Here is a 24,731-nt window from a genome sequence, read left to right on the forward strand (position 1 = left end):
AAAGTAGTTAACTGACTTCACATAATATTCAATACTGCAGCTGAGAGCGTCGGAGTCGGAGTCGCTTTCCATCACAGTTATGTATTAAGGTCATTTTGAGGCAAGACTGAGTAAAAGTTCACCAGCCTGTCATGCTGTCGCCCTGCATTTCTCTGTTTGAGATGATGCAGCTAGAAAAGAAAAAAGGCAGTGAAACAAAGTTCTTCACTGATGATTCAAATGATGAGCGTTCAGAGTGCAGCTTGTGTCTGAATCGTGTGTGTTTATACTGTGAATGTGTTGTTGTTGATGTGTGTCTGCCTGACGTACCCACAGGCACCACATCGTGGTACTGACTTCGACTGGAGCCGCTGAAGGTGCTGGATGGGCGGGGCATGATGGGCGGGTTGGCTTGGCGAGAGTCGTCGACCACCTGTGACAAAAGGAAGCACTACAGTTCAGATCGCATCCTAGTTCTGAGACTGATTCACCGGCCGATCAACAGGCGATAAAAACCTCAACGCTACGACGGTACGACGCTTCATCTTTACGCTTGCTGGATATCTGCTAGTAGAGGATGAGCGATATTGTGATTATTCTCACTACGATGAGAATCACAATTTCACAAACTTCACTTTTTAATAGGGGCAGGAATCACCTGAGGCTCCACGATACGATATTATCACGATACTTGTGTCACGATACAATATTATTGCGAATTTAAATATATTGCGATATTCTGCGATATACTGCAATTCATTACCTTTTTTCACCTGCAAATTATGTCCCTAAAGGAAAAAAAAGACGTCAATTTGCAATTTCAATAGCAAAAGATCGATACTTGGAGTCTGTGTATCGATAAAATATTGTCATGGAAAATTTCATGATACTATACTGTATCGATTTTTTCCCCCACCACTACTTTTTAATGTACACTACTGTGCAATATCAGTAGTTCAGGTATACTATTACTTTCAGTCCAACTTTATTGTACATATTTTATATATATATATATATATATATATATATATATATTTTTTTTTTTTTTTTTTTTTTTTTTTACTTCAAATCCATACAATAACAGTATTTAACTCATCATTCAACGCCAATATTCCTCTTTTACATAATGCTACTTTTTTTTTTACTACATTTTTTACTGCTTGTGTACTTACTTACTAATTATTGTTCTTTATTTCTTTTATTGATGCCCTTTCTCCGCTTGCTGCTGCAATACAGTACATTTCCCCACCGTGGGACTAATAAAGGAATATCTTGTTTTATCTAATGGGAATTAATTCTTGCTTTTCATGTTCACTGAAAAATGAATGATGACTGAGAAGTGATGATGTGATTTCTTGCTGAGGTCTGGACATTATGATTTTTAGGCTGGGGTATATCTGTAACATCATAAAGCTTTATTTATAATGTTGTTACACATTCTACCTTCATTTTTAAAAAATGAAGCCCTCATATGCTAGTTTTATAAATCTGTATTTCAATATTCTGTCATATATGGTTTATCATAGTGTAAGAGGAGATGTGTTTTTATGTAGAATTGGTTTGAAGAATATATTATATTGGTATTGGTTGGATGTTTTAGAGGGTTTGAATAGCAGTTCATTATTTGATAAATATATTATTTATATTGTATAATTTGGAACAACTTCTGTTAGTTTACCTTAGTTTAGATTGGGCGGACCCGACGAAGATTTAATTAGGGCGATGCTTACATACACCCAGCGTTACAATAGATTTATTATCAGCCAGGCTTGGATTAAAAATCAACTTGAATTTGAGAATCCCTCAAGTTGAATAAATCAGCTTAGTATTCAAGAATTAAGATGGCTCCAAAAAACCCTAGAAGACAAATATGTTTAAACTTGGAAGTTGTAAAAAGTGTAAAAAAATATATATATAATTTTTCAGAAGAATCAGAAATCAGATATTCCTCAAAGCACTTGAATGCATCAGTGAGGAAGGTATTTTCTGCTGCATTAGTATGCAACACCTCCATTTTTTTCCCTAACAGGACACCTTTCCAAAATCCATGACCTTAACCAGATAACTGAACTCGATACCGGTGCACGTTGGGTGGATGAAAGGGGCGACAGAAGGGATCTCTCATGTTCACTACAGCCTCTAGTGTTTATGGTAATTAACACCGAGGTATCGCTGGTAATTTAATGACTTTAAATCAATCATACATAGAGCTTTGGAAGAGATGAGAGGAAACAAGATGGGAGCATAGGTGCATCTGTCCATCTTCCTCATTATAGCAACATAAAAAAGATCAATTATTTGACAATCTTGTGTGTGTATGAAGAGCAAACAGGGAATTTAGAAGTCAAAGGAAGCTGGATTTGTTGTTAAAGTCTTGATATTAGGTAGTATTTCAGGGTGTTAATCAGCAGCAAATATGCAGACTCCAAAAATAAATTATTAATTTTCTACTGCTGCACCCCTGACTTGCATTTTAAGAGGCACTGATGTCATTCTCGGTGGGGCCTTAGCAGTAAAAAAAAAAAGCTTTCCCATAAACATTGCAGTGTGTGTGTGTGTGTGTGTGTAAGCCTTAAGTCGACTCCAGGTGACGAGTGCTGCAGTGGCGGCTAGTCTCTCACCTCCCCGGCACTGTGGCTGCGCTGACGGCTCAGGTGCTGGCGGTGAGCCAGCAGCCCGGTGGAGCGAGAGCTCTGGAGGGGCAGACGCGGGTCAATGAAGGTCGTGGAGCGACAGTTGTGATCCACAAAGAAAGGCTGAGGGTGGAGAAACAAACACTCGCTGTCACGCATGAACTCCACCGTGTGTAAACAGTAAACATACCGTCACATGCGGGATTATAAAGATAATACTACTCTGTAATACACACCAGTGCTGGGAGAAGTATTCATACCCTTTACTGAAGTAAAAGTACCAATACAACAACGTAAAAATACTACATTACAAGTAAAAGTCTTGCATTTAAAATCATACTTAAGTAAAGAAGTATTATCAGCTAAATTCAGGGAAAGTATTCCAAGTACTAATTTTACAGAAAAAATGGGCCTGATAAACATATACTATATATTATGATAAATTATAGCAATGCAGGATCTCTTGCATGAAAACCCCTACTTAAGTAAAAGTACATTAGTATTATGAGTGATGTAGTTAAAGTATTACAGTATTAGTATTATGAGTGATGTAGTTAAAGTATTACAGTAAAAGTACTGCAGTATTATGAGTGATGTAGTATGTAGTATTACAGTAAAAGTACTGCAGTATTATGAATGATGTAGTATGCAGTATTACAGTAAAAGTACTGCAGTATTATGAGCGATGTAGTATGCATTATTACAGTAAAAGTACTGCAGTATTATGAGTGATGTAGTATGCAGTATTACAGTAAAAGTACTACAGTATTATGAGTGATGTAGTATGCATTATTACAGTAAAAGTACTGCAGTATTATGAGCGATGTAGTATGCAGTATTACAGTAAAAGTACTGCAGTATTATGAGCGATGTAGTATGCAGTATTACAGTAAAAGTACTGCAGTATTATGAGCGATGTAGTATGCAGTATTACAGTAAAAGTACTGCAGTATTATGAGTGATGTAGTATGCAGTATTACAGTAAAAGTAGTGGTTTGGTCCTCTGACTGATATATTATTATTATGACATCATTAGATTATTAATAGTGAAGCATCAGTGTTAGAGCAGCATGTTACTGTTGTAGCTGCTGGAGGTGGAGCTAGTTTACACTACTTTATATACAGTTAGCTAGTTTAGTCCAGTGGTTCCCAACCTAGGGGTGGGGCCCCTCCAAAGGGTCAGCAGATAAATGTGAGGGGTGGTGAGATGATTAATGAAGAAAAAAAAAACAAGTTATGAGGTCGGTTTCACAAAAGCAAGTTGCCAGGAAATTGACGCCCTGTGTCACAACTGACTGTCACTTGCAAATTGAAGAATCTATGTATGTGCGACTGTACTCTCACATGTTCACGTCCAGGTCCCAAAATAATTTCAGGGTTGCAAGTCGCAGCTTGCATTTTGCAAATTTGATGACACAGACCCCTGATACTGAGTTATTTTTAGATTTTTCTCTAATCTTTGTTGCTTTGTGAATAATTTGATTTCTTTTGATTTAAATGAGACCGTGTGAGATGTTTTTGTCAGGGATCATGAGCCAGAAATGTTGGGATCTATAAACGTAGTCTTTGAGCATATATTGTATCTATTGGATTCATTGGGTAGTTTTCTTGTAACGTCATCATGACAGTAACAAGTAACTCAAGCTGCTACATATATGTAGAGCAGTAAAAAGTACAATATTCCCCTGTTTCCATCTGAGGAGTAGAAGAATCAAGTAGCATGGATGGAAATACTGAAAAATTCCAGTACAGAGCTTGAAGGAAAAGTACTTCAATCACAAACACACACATTTTAATCTTTGTTTAACTGTGCAACTGACCTTCAGGGTTGATGTTAAGAGTCACACACACACACACACACACACACACACACACACACACACACACAAACAAACCTTCCCAGTATGGTCGTGCTTCATCTCCCAGCCCCGAGGAAGCTCCAGCTGCTTGTTGGTGAACATGTTGAGGAAGGTGACGAGGTCGCGGTTGTGCTGGTAGCGCTCAAAGTAATGAGCGTCCCGACGCACCTTACTGATCATGTGCTTCAGGCAGGTGTTGCTCGTAAACATGCGGTAGGCACTCTGGATGGAGAGGACAGAGAGGTGAGGTCATCAGAAAGAGACAATAGACTTGAGAAACAGCATCATGGTCATTTTAATTTAGTTAATTACTTAATTAGTTAATTAGTTTGCTCAAAATGAAAGACAAAGTGGATGATTTGACTTTTTCATGCAAGTATTTTTCAATATTAGAAATAAATGATGATATTTCTGTTTAAATAATTTATTACAAGCCTGGTTTGAGACCTTTAGATGTCTAATTGGTTGATTGGTTCATTGATTCAAACTGAGTGAATCCAATGAAATGGCATTTTTGTCATGTTTAGTTCAGAATCAGTGTTGCATTAAGTAGATTTAGTCTCTTAGACAATCTGTTATAATGTAAATTAAAGTAATTACATTTTAGTCTTTTCTTTTCAATCAATCTTTTTATGTTCACACAGTTGGTAAAATCACAACAGCTGCATAATATGACACAGTTTATTTCAGTGCATCTATTCTGTTCAATTCTGTTTACTTATTTGGCTTATTGAGTGAAACACTGTCAGCATTCAAACAATGCATGGCGACGGCTGCAGCTAATGACTATTATTTAATAATATCTTAGTCCTTTTTTTATTAAACTGACGTATTAATTGTTCATTTAGAGAAATGAAGTAATGATTTTTTTAATCTGTCCAGACACTAAAATCCATCCAATGCATAAACAGCAACTATCTGCCTGATACTGCTGAATGTAAAGTAAGAAAATAAGTTTGTTTTAGGTCATTTTGTTGGTAATTTGGGTGAACTGAAACTTTATGCTTAGCTGTAAATATTCAATATATATGAAACAGAAATATATAAGAAAGTCTTTGAGTATTCTAAGTAGTATAAAACACTTATATTACTCACTTCTAAATAATGACTATCATCAGCAACCATCATTTAACTCATGATCCATTTCAGCACCCTGATATATAAAAGCTCTGAGTCATACTTTCAAGCAGAGAGGACTCTTCTTTACTGAACCGTACTGAAGCACTGTGGATGAACTGAAGGGTTCAACAGTGCTTCAGTAACGCAGCGGTTACCAAATCTGAGTCCAATTACTGTGACGAGCACTCAAAAATGTTATTAAATAGTTACAGTAGTGGTTCTTGAGTTTAGATATTATAGAGATACGCCTGTTTATATGTAGAGAAACAGATTTGCTTGTATGTTAAAGGAGTTCAGGGGTCAAAGGTGACAGACTGACAGGGTTTGAATGCAGCACGGTGAAGAAGTCGGGGCTGCACAGGAACTTGGCGCTGGGTGACTGCAGCAGCAGAGAGAGCCGCGAGCGACCGCTGGAGTGACTGACTGCACTTTCTCGTCTGTATTCTGCAAAAAGAGTCGACACACAAAAACAGAGTCAGACAGAAATATAGAGAAATGTTTATATTTGAGACAAAATGCTAAAACTGAGGCACAAACAAATTAAATACTGTGTTGAGAATTTTCCATAAGTGAGATTATGTCACTTGAGTTATTATTTTGTCAGTTTTCATTAATTTTATTCTCTTTTTTTGCTTTTCTTGTAAGTTTATACTGTCTATCTTTGCAGAATTCACATTAATTTAATATTTTCTATGCTATTCAGATTCTGACTCGTAATTAGTCCCTGCAACAATTCACATTCATAAATTCCCCGTCAGTCATTAATAAATGTTTGATTAATGCTTAATGAAGCTGTCAGAGAGGAAATAGAGTGTTATATTTATTTATGGGGGAAAAAGAAATTCACAATCACTATTTTATCATCCAAGAGAACATTTTATACAATATGAAGACACGGGTCAATTTTGTACATTTGCATATACAAAAAAAATGTGTATCTGCTGCACAAAAAAATGCATTTTATTTACAAATCTTTATACTGTGGTTCATATTAGAAGAAGTCCTGCTAAGAGAAATGTATATATTGTGTTTTTACAGCTCTCAACTGTAAAACAAATGGGTCAAATTTGACCCTGAACAGTATATAAGGGTTAACTTATTTCTTAATTACTGCTTGGTTTATTGCTGCTTATGCTGTGTGGACCCAAGGAGGACTTAACGAGCCCTTTGTGGACTCTACTGGGGGCTACGAACAAAGGCCGAAGAACAAAAGGTCTATTGAAACTGACCAGAAATGGAGTGAGGCATCAATTCGCCTTCTGGTTCAGGAAGCAGGTCAACCGTGCTCTCCTCTGCTCGATCACTGTTGGTTATGGTCCTCCTGATGCTCTGGTATCTGTCATCAAGTGAAGATATATTTGTTACACCTTTTTCAACAAATAATGCAGGCTTAAATACAACTTATTAATTAAAAATCAACCCCAAAAATAGACGTGAAGCATTTAAAGTGAAGGGAGATTAATAGTCCCTCCTTACTCTGAAAGTCTTTGTTTATTCAAAAGGTGCATTAGTTCAAAGACCTCAAGATAAAGAGAAATGAGAAACCTGCAGGCAGTGTCCCATTAAAAGAGAATACATAACAGAGAAAATGGGTCTCTGAGAAAACATTCTTTTGTAAGCACGTAAGCTAGTTCTGTTTCGCCCCGCTAGTTTACTGATAACGGTAACCTTCAGTTTAGTGAGTCATTAAATATTTACCTGTACACAGAGCAGTATTAACTACTACAGTACAAAAATCAGTTCTCTTTATAAAAGCTCACAAGTCAATCTTCTTATTTATTGTGGATTAATAATCAATAAAACGGAATAAATTGCGATTTATATAAACAGGTGAAATTCAACGCCAAGCAGCAATAAGCAGAAATGATGGATGTATCTCTGAATGAACCCAATATTATGTTCCTACAATACCGGAGGCTGCAGTTTCAGGACTGCATTTCTAGCTCCCTAGTTTTAAAGGTTCATTCCACCCAAACACTAATTTCAGTCTTGCAATTCAACGTGGTTGCTAAGATGTGCATGTTTGTGTAATTAGCATAATTACATTTTGCTTAGGGTCCTAGAATCGCGGTCCTGAAACTGCAGCCTACTCGAATGAACCACTCAAGTACAGCCTCTTCTAATGAAGGAGGTGTGTCCTCGGGAAGTCAATGACAACAATGACTATAGTGTCATGAGCTAATTAATTATTTTTTTTGTGACCTCTGATTGGCGTAATCAGGTGTCATTCCCACCAGCGAGTATAATAATTCTACCATATTTAGCCGGCAGTTAAGCCGTGCACTTAAATACACTGTAGGTGGATAAGATATTTAATATTTATCATTATTTTGTGGTTACACCATTTGACATTTGACACATTGACAGCATTCAGTCTTACTTTTGGTAAAAAATGCACCAATGAGTCATTACTATAAAGGGTTTAAGATGCAAAGTAAATAAGAAAAGTCTCTTCTTACTTTCTTACTTCTCATCGTTTCTCTTTACAAATCTCACCTTCGGTTGAGTTGCTCCATCTGCTGAATGGAGTTGGATCTCGTCAGGCCCTGCGGGGCTGGAGGTCCGGTGGGACGCTGCCATGTGGTGGTCCGGTTCACGTGGTCCACGAAGAAGATCCTGCCGTGGCTGTCGATCCGAGCCTCCCAGTCTGAGAAGCAATGCATAATTGATACACAGAAGGTGTTTAATGAGGAACAAAATGGTATAAACAGGTGCTAGGTAACAGTTAATGACAGATGATAACACCAGCAACTAAAACGTATAAAATCTCATTTATTGCATGAAATCCTCCTTTTTTTAATACTTGTTTGTCCTGCTTATTGAAGCTCGCCTCCCTGCAGGTTTGAGTGTCTGAACTACACAATGGACTTATTCCTTTAACTACTTTTTAGTTTCACTTTTGCTCTCTGTCTCTGTAGGACACGGACATGCTGTAGACACAAACACAAACACACACATACAAAGACAAACACACAAACACACACATACAAAGACAAAAACAAAAACACATAAACAGACGGCCACAAGAAACAGGCTGTGTGCTTCTTGCAGACACACACACTCACTGGGAGGTAGCGGCTCGTCCACGCGTTGGTAACGGTGGATGTCGTGACGCACGGAAGGAAGCGAACGCACGGTATGGCCGTTGACGTGGGAACCTAAGCACAGAAAAGGGGAATTTTGAACTTTATTGTGAAGATTGTGAAAATACTGTTCCAACTTAAACTCTAGTTGTTTATTTCTAAAAGTGCATTTCTTGGGAATTAAAAAGATGGTATTGTGCTTAATGTTGAGTACCTTCCTCTCCATCTGTTTCCGTGGTAGCTTGCTCAGAATCCGCAGCGGTCGCCCCCTCCTGCGGCTTCGCCTGCGCGGCCGCCCCTTCCTGTTCTTCGGCCACGCCCCCGGCAGCCTGCAGACTCGGCCTCCTCGCACTGACCTCCTCCACCACAGCCTGCTGCTCGCCGGCTGATGGAGCTTCGGCTACGGTAGCCTCGGTGGAGGTTACGACCTGCCCGCCACCTTCGTCGTCGACAGCCTGAGTGGTCGGCTGGGTGCCAGATGCCGTGTCCCCCCCTGGATCGATGGCTGTCTCTGCACCCTCCTCAGCTTCCTACAAAAACATCCCCCAAAAATATTAAAAAACAATGGACACAATTACATATACTGACATTGTTATACAGTCACCGGCCATTTCATTAGAAACACCTGTGCAAACTAATTCAATCTAATAGAAAAGCTCTGCTATAAATTCTACTTTTTTGAGGTTTATGTATTTACAGTTTTTGATAACATTGTCAAAAAGGTGATAACTCTACTTTATGTTTATTACTGAGCTCGTACAAAGTGGTAGAGGCATACTGGGGTGCATTATATTGAATGGTGTTCCTAATATTTTGCCCCCCTCATGTATGTTAAATGGAGTGGACAACATATAAGGAACACCATTCAATATAATTCACCCTTATACACCACCATCATCCACTATGAGCTCAATAATAAACATAAAGTAGAATTATCACCTTCCTGACAATGTTAATAAATAAAGGTAATATATAGCAGAGCTGTTGTATTAGATTGAATTAGATTGCAGAGGTGTTAAGATAATGAAGAGGCCAGTGAGTATGTTGACTCAAGTACTGCAGGAGAAGCCAAAGTTCAAGTTGGGCTAACTGGGTAAATCACTATATATGATACTATATATGTGTGTGTGTGTGTGTGTGTGTGTGTGTGTGTGTGTGTGTGTGTGAGGGAGTTACTGGATATCTGAATTTCCCTAAGGGGATGAATAAAGTATCTATCTATCTATCTATCTATCTATCTATCTATCTATCTATCTATCTATCTATCTATCTATCTATCTATCTATCTATCTATCTATCTTATGTTAAAAAATCCCATAAAAAGCAGACAGAGATGTTGAGAAACTTTTTTTAAAAAGTATATATATTTAACAATATATATATAGGAAGTGAAATGATGGATTGTAATATTTAATTTTTATTTTTTATACTTTATTTATTGTAATCTTTTCATTTTATGCATCTTGCACATTTATTATAAGAGCAACACAGTGATGACAGCATCTTTAATTTTTTTTGTGATAAGGTGTGTCACCCAGTGGAACGGCATAATAACAATTAAGGTAAATCAATATGGCATAGTAATAACATCAATTAAAGTAAATCAATAACAATAATTACAGTACAGATTTAAATTGTTACATTATATTGAAGTCATTTTAAATTCATAGAAAAAGGAGGGGAAAAAATTGATTGCAGTATTTTTTATAGTGCAGTGTCCTTTAATGAAAGCTCATAAGTCTCCAGCAGAATCATAAGACTCGTTTAAGTAGCAGGAGCTAGGACCCAGCGGAGACTGCTGCTCAGTTCAATGTGTTCACTGTGGAGACACTAATGACACTCAGACACAGCACAGTGGACGCTGGCTGCACATTCAGCCAAAGATAAAACAGATAAAGAAACGGTACGAATGAAAAGTGACAAAAGATAAATATTATTAGAGCTCATCACTGTTAGATTTATTTATCCAAGACCAGCTGAACAGATTGTGATGTTTATTAATTTGCTCATTTAAAAAAAACAACTGTGGTAATAATTTGTTGCAGTGTTTCAGCTGATCAACCAACAGATGTCCTGATGTTTTTACTGTTCTGTAGAGCTGCAATGATTAGTTGATTAGTTGATTGATAGAACATTAATCAGCATCTTTTTTTCCAACTTCTTTGGTTCAAGCTCCTTAAATGTGAATATTTTATGGTTTCTTTACTCCTCTGTTATGTTGGTTTTGGTTGTGGACTGTTTCTCAAGACAGAACGAGACATATTAGGTGCATCTTGAGCTTTGAGAAACAGTAATTCAAGTTTTTCAGTATTTTAAGACATCTCATAGACCAAAAACTCGTCAATTAATCAACATTGTACAGTTCCGTGCTATTTTCATGCAGATTTTATATAAGTTGTATTTCCCCTAATTCCCTGTAGATGGATATGTAGGGTGCAAATATATCTATAATAATAGAGAAAATAGCTACCAATAACAGTCAGATGCAGCACTAAAACTTACCATTTGAATTGAACTGAGACTGATGGATCAATTCATAGAATTTAAACGAAGAAAAACACCAAATTTAAGACACAGATGAAAGTCAAACAGTCCTGACAAACGTACAGTATGCACAGCAAAAAACTTTAACTGCACAGTCATCATGGTTTAAGTCTATAGGGATTGCATTGTGGTTCACATGTGATCGATAATGCTTGGAAAGTAATCGGTGTGTGAAGGACTAGCGCTGAAACTATTAATCAGTTAATCCATATGAATCATTGGCTATTTTAATAATTAATCATTTGAGTCAAAATGTTAAATAATTGCTGTTTCTCAAATGTGATTGTAAATTGAACATCTTTGGGGTTTTTTACTAAACAATTTCAAGATGTCGGCTTAAAGAGTAATTTAACACCTGCTAAAATCTTGTTTAATTCCCACCTTGCTGCAGTGATGTACAAGTGTGCTACAGGACGCTGTGACATCACTGTTGGGTGTGGTTAAAGGTGTAACAAAGCATTTCTGAACGCACCAATCAGTGATGTCGGGTGTGGTCAGGTGCGAAAAAAGCTTTAAACTTACAACCAATGAAACACGACTATTAAGTTTGAAGTTAAATCACTCTTTAAGCATGTTCTGACATTTCACAGACTATCCAGTACATCTAACCTAAAATATGTGACAGATTCATCAATAATTAAAATAATCATTAGCTGCAGCCTCATTAGGAACATTGGTAGATTTGGAGAGACAGATATGAACAGAAGGGTGAATCCTTGGTTTTACCTTCAGTATAAAAGGACAGTGAACTCACCACAGCAGTGGTCAGTGTGATTGGACAGCTCTCTGATGATGAGACAACCGTCTGAGGGGCCGTTGCCATGGAGCACGTGTCAATCTCTGACAAAGGGTCCTCAGCAGGGCCCCTTCCTTCCTCTGGCCCCTCTGCCCCCTCTGGCAAAGTAGTGTGAGACACCGCCTCCATGAAGGGAGTGTCCTCCACTTCAGAGAAGACGTCTGGCTCCAAATCGTCCAGGTCCAGACCCTCCATCGCCAGGACCTCATCTGCGTCAGGGGGCACATCATCCGTCAGAGCTCTGGCACCCTCGGGTTCCTCCTCCAGCACAGAGGGATCCAGCTGCTCTGGATCCTGCTGGAGTTCAGGAAACGGGTCCTCTTCATCGGGGCCGCTGACATCCGGAGGCTCCCCATTCATCAGCAGCGGTGACAGCGGCACCGGAATGATGTCATTGGCCCCGGACCGCTCCTCGTCCTCGTCTGAGTCGATGTGCAACATGGCACTGAGCCTTGTGTGTGTGGGGAAGCTGGAGCGTAGTTTAGGTGAAGCTGCACCTAGGGGTCTTTCACCGGGGCCTTTAGGGGCCTCGATAGCATCCAGGCCCTCAATGAGTGACCTTTGGAGCATTTGGTGGCATGACATGCCCGCAACATCCATGAATTGACTCTCGGCTCTGACTAGAGGCAGGTCCTTGTCTGGGTAAGCCGTGGCCCCACCTTCCCACATGCTTTGGGACCCCTGGGAGCCAGTGGGGGAGTGTCCAGCTGAGACCACCACCCCTGGTAGGTGATGGGGCAGGTCCTCGTCATCGGATGGAGTCCCCGGAGCTCCGTTCAAGGACGAAATGCCGATGATAGAATCAGGAGAGGCACCTGGGCACAGAAGGTTGAATGTTGAAGGAAGCAAATTAAAGAAAATCAATTCTGACGTTGTGGGAAAAGACAATTTAAAGACAGATTTACCATCGGGCCCCGTCGAGGTGAGCTCCACTTTGAACTGCAGCTGTCCGCTCACGTGTTCCGTGGGCAAGCGTCGACACAAAGGGAAACTCACAGGCTGGATTCTGGACAGGCCGAAAAAAAAAAGAAGGGAAAAAAAACTGGCACATCATCACTACAATAAATTCAGTGACCCTCTGTGTGTTTCTGTCAGCGCACACATCAAATTTTAAGTAATGAAGTTGGTCGTAAAAAACGTCCTTCAGACCGAGCCGAAGCTGGAGCTGACTGCTGTTGCATTAAAGTAGAGTATGTTCTGTACTCACCCGGGTATTTTTTCAATAAGCCGCTGCACGGGGATCGTTAGCTGGCCGAGGAAACGTTTGATGATCGGCCGGCTTTTCGCAAACTTGTCCTTCACCTCGATGTACAGGATGTCTGTCATTAGTGCTACGAATGTGTATTTCTGCAGAGAGGTGAACAAAATATAAAGTCAGTGTATGTCCTCAACTGATAATGACAATTGTGTGTGTGTGTGTGTGTGTGGTCATCCACCTCTCCATGCCAGACGGGGTTGGTGGTGTTGGCGATGATGGCCGACCGTCGTTCCTGTCCGTGATGGCTGAAGATGGGGAAAACGCTCCTCTTCCCCGGGTGAATGGACATCTTCAGGTACGGGTCCGGGTTGAAAAACATGCCCTTCTTCAGCCCGTTGGCACGCAGATCTGCAACAAAGATATTAAAAATATGTAAAACTCTACTTATGGGTCAGTGACAAATAAGGGTTGGCAAGACGAGCAATTCAAAAATATCTTTAAGAATAGTTTTAAAAGCAGCATCAGGTTTGTTAAAATTTACATTTAGTATTTTTGTTGGTTTTATGTCATTTGAAATTACATTTGCACCATTTTTTACCAAAAGTAAGACTCCTGAAAATGTCAAATGGTGTAACCACAAAAGAATGATAAATATTCAATATTTTATCCACCTACAGAGTATTTAAGTGGATAATTTTATACCATTATTATTATATAATGTAAGATCATTCCAAACTAGTTGATATGGTGTTTTATTGAGAATTTAGCGTTTTTATGGTTACACCACTTAGACATTTTTGCCATAATCCTCTAATATATTCTCTCAAAACGGATTAAAAGCAGAAATTTGATGCTGGGTCCACAAAAAAAGAATGTGTGCAAGTTATTCATACGTTTATTTTCACTTTTTAACCCCTTTAAATTTAAACTAAACCACATGGACACAAAGGAAATTGAGCCTTATACAGCACTTTGCTTCACAGTTACAAATGGAAACAAAAGAATATTTTAGGGTAGAGACGAATATCTTTTCTGCTCGGAATAGTAAGAACAAAGAGAGCTACTAAAGCTATCTAAGACCTACTTTGAGGAAAAAGTAGGTCTTGAGATGATATTTAACACATTAAATGCATCCTGTTTGTGCCCAGGATTTTCTATTTTCGACTATTTTCTATTTCTCAAGTAGAGAAACTGTGAGTGTGAGCCAAATCATACATTTATATTCATATTTCAGTATTGTATTGTTTGCCTGTTAACACTACATAGCATTTAAACTGTTGTAGTATCTGCTTCTGATGGTTGCAAAGTGGTAAAAAGGTTGCGTTTCATTATAGATGAGCTTGCAGGGGAATAAAAAAAGCCACTTTTGTTGCACTTTGTTTTGTTCGTACTACTGTAAACAAACTATAAATGTACAATCAGACACTTTTCTGCAAACCTATTTTTAAAAGAAAGCCCCTCTGACATCCCCTTACTTAAATAGAAAACATTCCCTGTATTTCTCTTGACAGGAAAACGCCTCTTTAAATTCCAAGATGACTGTGCTTCCTGAAAACAGCTGGTAAAGTTTACTCTAGCTTCTCCAGAAAAGGACTGAGAGACAAACATGGAGAAGATTGTCTGCTCGGTGTCTGGTTTATGTTTTATTTGCTTTAACTTGTTATTGAAGATGATTACAAGAAGAAAGTTGTCTGAATAGCAGCGTGCTACTTAAACATGCATTATACTAACAAAGCATATTTAAAATATCCTCTCAGATAAAAAACAAAACAAAAACATTAAAACATGTAAACCTCTAAACTCACCTGTCAAAGTGAAGCTGATCAGTTTTCGAGGGTGTTCAACACCCACCTGCTCCGCCAGCCCCTCCACCTATGAAATAAAAGACAACATCAGACTTTATAGAGAATAAAAACAACAACAGAGACACATTTGTATTCATAGAAAACATACTAACACAAACTTATATTTAACCCACTTAATTCACTTAAATCTAAATGCTAATACAAGAGACAACTATAAAAGGTGGAGAATTAAATGCACTGAAAGCAGGCAGAGTGGTGCAGCTGCAAGGATGCACAGCTCAGTGCTGTTTATACAGTATGAAGCATCTAGTGTCTCACATCTGAGTCTGATTTATAGACATGTGATTACACTTCAATGCCTGGCTGAACAACTGCAAGGCTACATTATGCACAAATTGTATATAACCTTTATGGACTTTTATGACTAGACATTTCTACATACTGCAGGGCACTCTCTGCACACAGTATTTTATTCTTATTTATTACATACATATATATTTTTTGTTTTATTAGAACAATTTTGGGAGTATTTTAGTAATTATTTTAAGTTTTTCCTGCAGATAGTTAGAGATGTGTTTTATGTTATGTGTGGCTGTCTTCACTGTGGATGTAGCTGCTGTAACCCAAGAAATGTCCTGTGAAGGATCAATCATCTATCTATCTATCTATCTATCTATCTATCTATCTATCTATCTATCTATCTATCTATCTATCTATATATCTATTTTTCTTGAGTCTGCTGCTGAACAACAAACTTTTAATGTCTAAAACTGAAATCATATTTAACTATCCCTGTTTGCACTCAATAATGCTTTTAAAATATATTGATAACAGTTTTTGATGATTAGAATGAAGGAAAAATGTTTTTTTGGGGAAATATCAGAAATGCTCCTTTTAGTCTCAGCTAACTGGAGGTGAAAATCCAAGACTTGTTTGATTGACATTAACAAAGCTAGAGCTCTGGTGTTATACCTTACAGAAAATACATTAAGTAGATAACTAATCAACACTACTAAATGCAAACCAGGATCTAACAGGTCATGTGCAGGTATTTTAGCATGTTGTTTAATGTGCTGCAGGTGAGCAGCTAATTAGCTACCTAGCCTTCTTACTGGTGCACTTTTTCCCAGTAAATGTTAGTTTAGTGGCTCGTTCAACAAGCTAGGCTGCAGAACAAGACTTGTGTTCATGTTTGTAAGTTAGCTAAGAAGGAGAATTTAGCAGGAAAGTTAATGTGGGTTGTTTGTTTGGAGTCTGTGGTTCTTGTGTTGTGTAACAGGATGCTATCAGGCTAAAATTTAATTTGCTGTATTGAAAGGACTCCAGCTACATAACAGGATGATGGAATAGTATTTAGTCAAATAAATGCAAAACTAGGAGGTGATATCATGAATGTTTTTCTCAAAGGAGAACGATTTTCAGATCAGATCTAAAAAACGGACTTTAATGCAAGAATCAGTCAACTAAATGTTGTTTTCTGCCTTAATGATGCCTTACTTTCTAGCAGATAAATGTCACATCTAAACTACTTAAAACAATCTTAACTCGTTTTAATCACCTGTGATCTGCATCTCTGACAACTTTCAACCTACTGCTAAATGCTAAAAGCTAAAACTACAATGCTCAGTGTAAATCTCAGACTGATTCTCTCTCTTTCACACAGACCAGGACTGCTGGATTCTTCACGGTGATGCAGGGCGTCGTGGCTCTCAGGGCTCCGCTCACACCGTGGTAGTACTTGAAACAGATCTTGGTCTCAGCTGCAGAGGAAGCAGTGTAAACATTATCTGCCTATTGTTAGCTACAATCCTGCAGATACAGTTGTGTTTTTAACTGCATGATGCTTTGTATGCAATCATTTTTAAAAGGTCTCATACACTGTATAAAGTAGACAAATTTTAAGGTAAATATACTGCATTGATGAAATGATTGCCTACAGCTGCTTTATGAAACATGACACTGTAAAACCTTTTAACTTTTTACACCAGGGAAACATTACATTTTTAATAAATGGAGAGCATTTTTATGAAGTGATAGAATATGACCATATTTTTCTCTGAATGAGTGGGTGGTTTTTGTCTGTTTTTTACATCCTGGTGTAACTTACGCTCCATGAAGTAGGGCCCAGGCTCCAGCCTCCAAACGATCTGACCCTTCTGAGTGCCATTGACCCCTCGGTTCTTACAGTCCCACACGTTGGATGGACTGGTTTCATCTGGAGGAGGGTACAAATGTTAGTTATGTGTGTGTGTGTGTGTGTGTGTGTGTGTGTGTGTGTGTGTGTGTGTGTGTGTGTGTGTGTGTGTGTGTGTGTGTGTGTGTGTGTGTGTTAATTCTGGGTTAAAATAAATCATGTTTTTGGTGGGTTGACAATCCCCTTGATTTCAAACCAAACAACACATTCGAGTCTCCAAACTCTGGATTCTTGCAAAACTGCAACCAAGCAGCATTCTGTTCAGCCTTTCAGTTTGTTTAGTCTGCGGACTCTGTCTTCCAAAACACAAGTTTGCCTTTAATCAGTGAAAACCATTCCTAAAATAGCTTCCCTGCAACCTCTAACCAGAAGGACAAACACAAAACTTCCTCTGAGTTAAAAACAGGGAGGGGGAATTCCGCTGTACGTAGCACTTTTGCACACAGATTAATGAAGTACCAAACTCAGCTGACTGGTAGAGAATGGAGGAAGGTGTGTGTGTGTGTTTGGATGAGAGGAGGGCAAGTTGCTTATCATTGAATGTCTGCTTAGTCAAGGAAAGTGGTAGCCCCTCTGGGGGATAAGACCCTGGAGAAGGTAATGAAGTCCTGGCGGCCTTTTGATCGATACGAAGTGACCCGGCGCCCCGCCCGGCTCCAGTCGTTTACACTATCTCTTTCTCCTTTAATCCACTAATCAAGACAGGTTAAGACCTGGAGGTCACGATCATTTGGTAAACAAGTATAAATAACTACATGGTGTCCTTTTGGAGCTTTTCCTAAAGTGTAAGTTTACTTTTCTTCAATTACAATAAATGCTCATGAAGGTTGTATAAATCCGAATCAAGTCTGATGTTCTGCAGGTTTGCTCGACCTCTTGGAAGTCAAAGGCATCCGTTGTTTTTCCGTTAGCGCTTCCAAACATATCATGCTGCACAGATCATGGACATGGACAACAATTTTCATTCAACATCATTGTATTACATTCTATTGATTCTGCAGATAAAAATCATGTTCAAGGAAAAAATGGTTTATCAGTACAGCAGCATGTCTGTGTGAGCTGTTTGAGCAATTTAATGCTCAGCAGGTTGAGTTTTCATCATATTTCACTTATATTAGATTTTTTTTTAAAGAGCAGTTCAGAGAGCAAAGTGATCTTCTTGGTTCTGCTGGAGAAGTGAGAAAACCTATTTTAGAATCACACTGATACTTTAGTAATGCAAATTACAACATATTCAGCCTCGGAGCATAGCTATACTCAACAATATGCAGTGTGGTTTGCTCTGTGTCCATGGATATGGACTATACTTTTTTTTTTTTTTTTTTAAACTATCTAACATTGTTGTATTTAAAGGAGTATCCTCCAGCAAGTTGGACATTCACAAAAAATGACAAAAACAAAAAAAGACTGGAGCCAATATCCTGACTTTTATTTCCTGGATTGAGTCAAGCCTCAAAACCTCTGGATCCTACATCCTACACCAATATGCAACCAACAGCATAATTTCATTTGATACCCCCAGTTTGTAGTGTAAACAATGAACAACCAAAGGCTTAGTGTCTAATCCCAAATGGAGACTTTAGACAGAGGAAGACATAATACAGTTGTTTACACAGTTTAAAAGATACTCTCCACTAAGTAAACAAAACTTTATGGGTAAAGTCACTTTAATATTTCTATTTTTTGCAGCTTTTAATTAACACATTCCCCAAAAAGTCCTCTACCATTGTAGGTTACTGCTGCATTCACACAATGTCAGCAGAATGGGAAGAACAAGAAAACCTCCAGTTATTTTGACTCGGGAGCGTTCACGCATTATTCCAGATGATTACTCCTGTCTGCCCTCCTGTCACACATTATTACACATTATGTCAGATTATGTTAGATTATGTCATTTTATTCAAATCGCCTAAATTAGCTGCTTTAACTGTCTTTGTTAACAGAAGAAACCAGATTCAAACAAACTGTGTATGGCTCCTTTTAAATTAGCTTTACACATTATCAATAATAAGTGTTAATATCTGATTTTTCGCAGCCATTTCCCAAAGTTTATTGACAATTGGTGGTTATCTTACAGTAGCTGTTGGATATCCTGAATACCTAAACTAAAACACTCATGTAAATGTTTTTTTTCAACGTGGACATGAAATGAACGCAGCATAAATGTCAATAGCTCGACAGAAGAGGCGTGTTCATGATATAACTGTGCTACAGATCACAGCATAAACATTAAAGTAATGTTGGTGAGAGCTGTTGAATATTATAGATGCAACAATTAGTCGATTAACTACAAATTAATCTACAACCATTTTGATAACTGTTTAATCATGTAATTAATTTCAGTGGTACCAGCTTCTTAAATGTGTGTTTCTTAATCTTCTATGATAGTAAACTGAATATCTTTGGATTTTGAACTGTTGACCAGATAAAATTAGAGATCTGAAGACGTTATCAAGACCACCTTGGACTCTGGGAACTTGTGACTTTTCCACAATTTTCGGACATTTTATAGCCTAATAAATTACTCAATCAAGAAAATAATGGGTAGATTGATCAATAATGAAAATTATCATTAGTTGGTGCCACAGAATAGTATGGATATTAACAAAACCAGTTTACGATGATGTAGTACCCGTCCTTTGTATCGTATTTTTTGCTGTACTTTTACGGAATGAAGGCTTCAACTTCTGATAGCAAGTTGTAAATTTTAATTTATGGAAAATGAAGTCTAGAAGCTAATGAAACAGAAGCTGACTGCGAGGTGACGTCAGGACTTCAGCTCTATGTGAACAAATCAGCGCAGAATTTATACATAGATTCTTGATAAGAAATGTGCTGATTGAACACAATCGCTCCTGTATTACTTTTCACCGTGATGGACAGATCTGCCTGACAGTTTGAGCCTGATAGCCTTCTTCAGCACACAGGTCAATGCATTTCCCCCCCTCTGTCAAATTCCTGTCTCTAAGCAGGATAAGCGCACATTATTGGAGACCACCCAGGCTCGGTTTGTGATGGTGTGTGTGTTATCGTATACTCGGGCAGAGCCGTTACATGTTGACTCAGCCTGCAGTCCCTGTGTGAAGTCTCAACAGCTCCTGTTTCAGTATTGACTCTGAGTTGGAAGCTCCTGCACCAAGACTTCTACTTGGCTATTCTCAGCTCCCAAAAATAAAACACTGGGGTCAGCTGGATAAGCTTTGAGGACAGGTAGGGTCAAGTCAACTCTGAGAAAAACTTGCAGGCATCTCTGAGAGTTGATTTGAGGCTCTGATATGTGTTATTTTTGGGCAAGTGGAGTAAATTTGACAAATGTGAGATACATTTGGTGAAATCCAAAACCTGCATTAAAAAATCTTAAAGTGTCTGAAATTTAAGGCCAATTTTCACAATTTGACTGCCATGATATAATGATAACAGCTACTGAGCTCAACAGATCCCTCTCTATGACAAGTGAGTGAACTCCATCCACTGTTGAAGACCATGAAATATGTCAAAGCCTATTTTTTTTACTTCTGTTTTGCTGAATTTTCAAACATGCACAAAAGAGAGACGGAATAAAAATACATTTATCAACCAATCTGACATGCCTCAAATTTAATATCTGTCTGATTAAGGTTGGGACCCAGATATCTTGCACAGTGTGACATGCAATAAACCTGAAAAATGTATGAAAAAGTGGCCTTTATTTGAGATTTGACACCCTACAGACTCTTTGATCAAGTAAAATCCAATAATAGACAATAATTAATTAGTAGGAAGGCCTTACAATAGCAGAATAATTAGCATATGTATTATTGGGACTAAGCATCGATTTCAATTACTGGATCATTATTGTTGACAGAAAACTATTCAAATGCGTCATTTTAACATCTATAACTTGACTCAGATTCATCTGTCATGACTTGAAAACCAACATTCCCCAAAATACTTAAAACTCTGGTATTAAGGCCTTTACAAATATTAGCTGTGAGATTTTATTTACCAAAAACTTGTTTAGATTTCTCTAAATCCATCTTTCCCTTACAGCCCAGATTCCCCAATCTGTCCTCCAGCAGGCTGTTTTGGAAGCCATTTACATAAAATCGGCATTATTCATGACGACCTCTTGAATAATGCAAGTTCCCTTACGCTGCATCTTTAGTTGAAGTAATGGCTGCAGCTGGTGATGTAAGACAGTATATAACAGTCTGTGAACCGGAGTCTGATCCTGAATGAAGAGTTTCAGAACTGTCAGATTAGCTTATTTTTAGCTTTGGCGCAGGTATATATTATATTCCTTTTAGCTGAGTAACAGAAAGAGACAATGTTTATGAGTGTGCTTGTGCTCATCTGAAGATTAAAAATCAAGTTGAGTGTCAAAAAAAAAAAAAAAGTAGTTTCATACTGAGTCTCGTTAAGCAGACAGTCGGCTGTAAATTGTGCTGAACACTCAGACAGTTACTGGCTGATAACAGAAGGAAGATCGTCCCCAAAAATAAAGTGAAAGATAAAATTTACAACTATGCTATTTACTGTAAATGCAGCAAAACCGCCACGAATAAAAAGCCAATGAGTACTTAATTAAACCACCTGACTAACAAGTATAAACATGTAGAAAAGTGTTGTTTTTTTCAGCCACTTTGCCCGCAGTGTCCCATCAACTGCCAGCATGTTTTACACGACTGCATCACACTGGTTAGGCTAATAACACGAAAACACGAGTTTGCAGCATATCTTAAAATAAGGGAAATTGGAATCCCATCCCCAACAGGGGGTCATCCCTATGATCCCCCAGCCTTATGTTCCCTCAAGGATCTTCCACCAAATTAGGCGCCATGTTTCCTCAGGCCTACATTCCCACAGCACAGGTATGGCCATTCCCTAATGCACATAATGTGTTGTTGCGCCCCCTCAACCCGTTTTATCATCTATGAAAATGTTTCAAGGACAGGTGAAATTCTTAATTTTATTATTAAACTGAGGAAACATATGGCTGAGGGAACATAGGGCTGAGGGAACATAGGGCTGAAGGAACATAGAGCTGTGGGAACATAAGGCTGTGGGAACATAGGGCTGAGGGAACATAGAGCTGTGGGAACATAGAGCTGACTGAACATGGGGCTGTGGGAACATAGGGCTGAGGGAACATAAGGATGAGAGAACATAAGGCTGAGGGAACATAGGGCAGAGGGAACATAGGGCTGAGGGAACATATGGCTGAGGGAACATAGGGCAGAGGGAACACAGGGCTGAGGGAACATAGAGCTGAGGGAACATAGGGCTGAGGGAACATAAGGCTAAGGGGAACATAGGGCTGTGGGAACATAGAGCTGAGGGAACATAAGGCTGAGGGAACATAGGGCTGAGGGAACATAGAGCTGAGGGAACATAGAGCTGAGGGAACATAAGGCTGAGGGAACATAGTGCTGAGGGAACATAGGGCTAAGGGGAACATAGGGCTAAGGGGAACATAAGGCTGAGGGAACATAGTGCTGTGGGAACATTGGGCTGAGGGAACATAGACACACTCCCAGCAACAGAAGGAGAGGAACAGTAGATTGTGATTGTCTTTCATAGAAGTTCTTGGGTTACCCATAACTTGGGTAACATCAGACAAAACATATATGGATCTGTGTGTAAGAGGATTATTCATAATAAAGGTTGAGGGCCATGCAGATTATGGGAGTTTCCCTGGACATAACAACAAAATGGAGATAAACAGATGAAACTATGGGAGAAACCTTTGAAAAATGGGAGCATTGGTGGGTCTGATTTCCAGCTTTGTTCATCATCCGGCTGATATGCAAACAGCGACTACAGACGTCACGTACATACTCAACGTAATGCTGAACGGCATCGGGTTCATGCCAAAGGCACCTAGCATATTTAATTTTGATTTAACTTTCTGGTGTGACGTAGTGAGCAGGTGTTGGGGGAGGGGTTATACGGGAGAAACCTGGGAAAAGGGGAGTGGAGGCAGGACTGATTTTCTCTAGTCCTGCTTTGTTCGTCATTGGGAGTAGATGTTCCTGTGATGATCTTGAAGATACAAAGATGAGGCATATCAGGAGTTCTTTCTTAATGCATGTGTAATACGGGCCCGGATCATCAAGCAGCATGCATGATAGATACAATTGTGATGATACTTGTCGACTGACAGTGAACAGCATATATAGTCTGTGTGGAAGACAGACATGAAAAACATACTAACAGTCATCCAGACTAGAGAAGTTACCTACTCCCTCATTGTAGCTCTGGGTAGCGGTAGGCTCAATCCAAAGCCTCTTAATCCTCATATACTAGGACTAGGAGGTACTAATGGGTTCAGCATCAACACAGCTAGCTCTTGAGCCGCACAATTCAACATTTCAAGTAACTTATAAAAACAGAGGAAGTAGAATTAAGTAATTTAACATCACCGGAAGGACCGAATCATCAATTTTCTTGTTTTCCACAACACCAGCCCTTTAACCATTACATACAGTTCAGGGTCTAATTTGACCCATTTTTACACCAGAGAGTTGTAAAAAATACCCTTTTCCCATTAGAACAAACCAAAAGGAAATATTTCAACTTTTTAAAAACTTTTTGTAGCGTGCTTGATGCATATTTATCCAAAATTGAAAAAATCAACATTCAAAAATGAGCATAATATAGTATTTTTATAGCCCGTTTTTCCTCATAAAAAGCTCTCTGAAAACTTCATTAAGGATAAATCATGTTTATCTGTGACTGATGAGCTCTTTAGGAATGATTTGTGGTCCAGAAGTTTGTTATAGAGACTAATTAGAGGAAAATACTGTGATGGGTCAGAATATGAACAGTGTGTGAGGGTTAAAAAACAGAAACTCCATTTATAAAATCATCATCAGGTAATGCGAGCAAATCTCACCGATATGGTACAGCCCGATCCAGTCGGTAGCATCCACTTCCTCCTTGATGTCCCAGGATATGACGAGGTTCTGTCCCCGGTTCAGCGTGTGCTCCAGCGTGGACGCCGTTAGCGAGGACCGGCTCTGGGACGTCACCAGATCAGTGTCGCTGTTGGCCCGTGAGATCCCGATGGGACTGCTGACGACGGAGACGCAATCGACGGACGCACCGCCCCTCTCCGCCAGGGTCCTCAGGTTCTCCGGGCTGAGGGTGTGCCTCAGGTGGGGGCTACGCCTCCGAGGAGCCGATAGATGTTCACGACCCCCCACTGCGAGGTTGGGTGGATTGTGGGAGCGTGTCCTGGGTGGTAGGACTGCTGTGGCGAGTGAAGGACGCATGATTGTACTGCTGATGAAGAGGCGGCTATGAGAACTGTTGATGAAAAGGGCCCAAGAAGAGGCGGAGATAAGAAGCTTTTTTATTGATTGAGCTGGTTGTCTAGGTGATGACGAATCATGCTGATTGATCCTCGTCGACTCAACTTATATCCTCTGACGGTGAAAAGGGTTAGAAAAGGTTGTCATGAGAAGAAACACATGGGAGTCTTAGAGATGATGTACTGACTCCTTCTGCAGAGAGGCTCCCACTGTTAGGCCATGTGGTCCT

General features: G+C 39.0%; 1 protein-coding gene across 1 annotated transcript in view; it reads right to left on the minus strand.

Moving 5' to 3' along the window:
- hecw2a (HECT, C2 and WW domain containing E3 ubiquitin protein ligase 2a) overlaps positions 1 to 24,463 on the minus strand; it is a 41,598-nt gene extending 17,135 nt beyond the window's left edge. Inside the window, exons 1-16 of the mRNA XM_062432076.1 lie at positions 24,085 to 24,463; positions 17,124 to 17,231; positions 16,682 to 16,776; positions 15,017 to 15,083; positions 13,450 to 13,619; positions 13,221 to 13,360; positions 12,919 to 13,019; positions 11,972 to 12,828; positions 8,888 to 9,203; positions 8,656 to 8,748; positions 8,087 to 8,237; positions 6,820 to 6,926; positions 5,910 to 6,034; positions 4,508 to 4,693; positions 2,601 to 2,735; positions 310 to 412 (exon numbers count right to left, since the gene is read on the minus strand). Coding sequence (XP_062288060.1) covers positions 310 to 412; positions 2,601 to 2,735; positions 4,508 to 4,693; positions 5,910 to 6,034; positions 6,820 to 6,926; positions 8,087 to 8,237; positions 8,656 to 8,748; positions 8,888 to 9,203; positions 11,972 to 12,828; positions 12,919 to 13,019; positions 13,221 to 13,360; positions 13,450 to 13,619; positions 15,017 to 15,083; positions 16,682 to 16,776; positions 17,124 to 17,231; positions 24,085 to 24,463 — 3,133 coding nt within the window. The remainder of the gene's footprint in view (positions 1 to 309; positions 413 to 2,600; positions 2,736 to 4,507; positions 4,694 to 5,909; positions 6,035 to 6,819; positions 6,927 to 8,086; positions 8,238 to 8,655; positions 8,749 to 8,887; positions 9,204 to 11,971; positions 12,829 to 12,918; positions 13,020 to 13,220; positions 13,361 to 13,449; positions 13,620 to 15,016; positions 15,084 to 16,681; positions 16,777 to 17,123; positions 17,232 to 24,084) is intronic.
- Between the last annotated feature and the right edge of the window lie 268 nt (positions 24,464 to 24,731).

This window comes from Scomber scombrus, chromosome 13, assembly GCF_963691925.1.
Source record: "Scomber scombrus chromosome 13, fScoSco1.1, whole genome shotgun sequence".
NCBI classification, from domain to species: domain Eukaryota; kingdom Metazoa; phylum Chordata; class Actinopteri; order Scombriformes; family Scombridae; genus Scomber; species Scomber scombrus.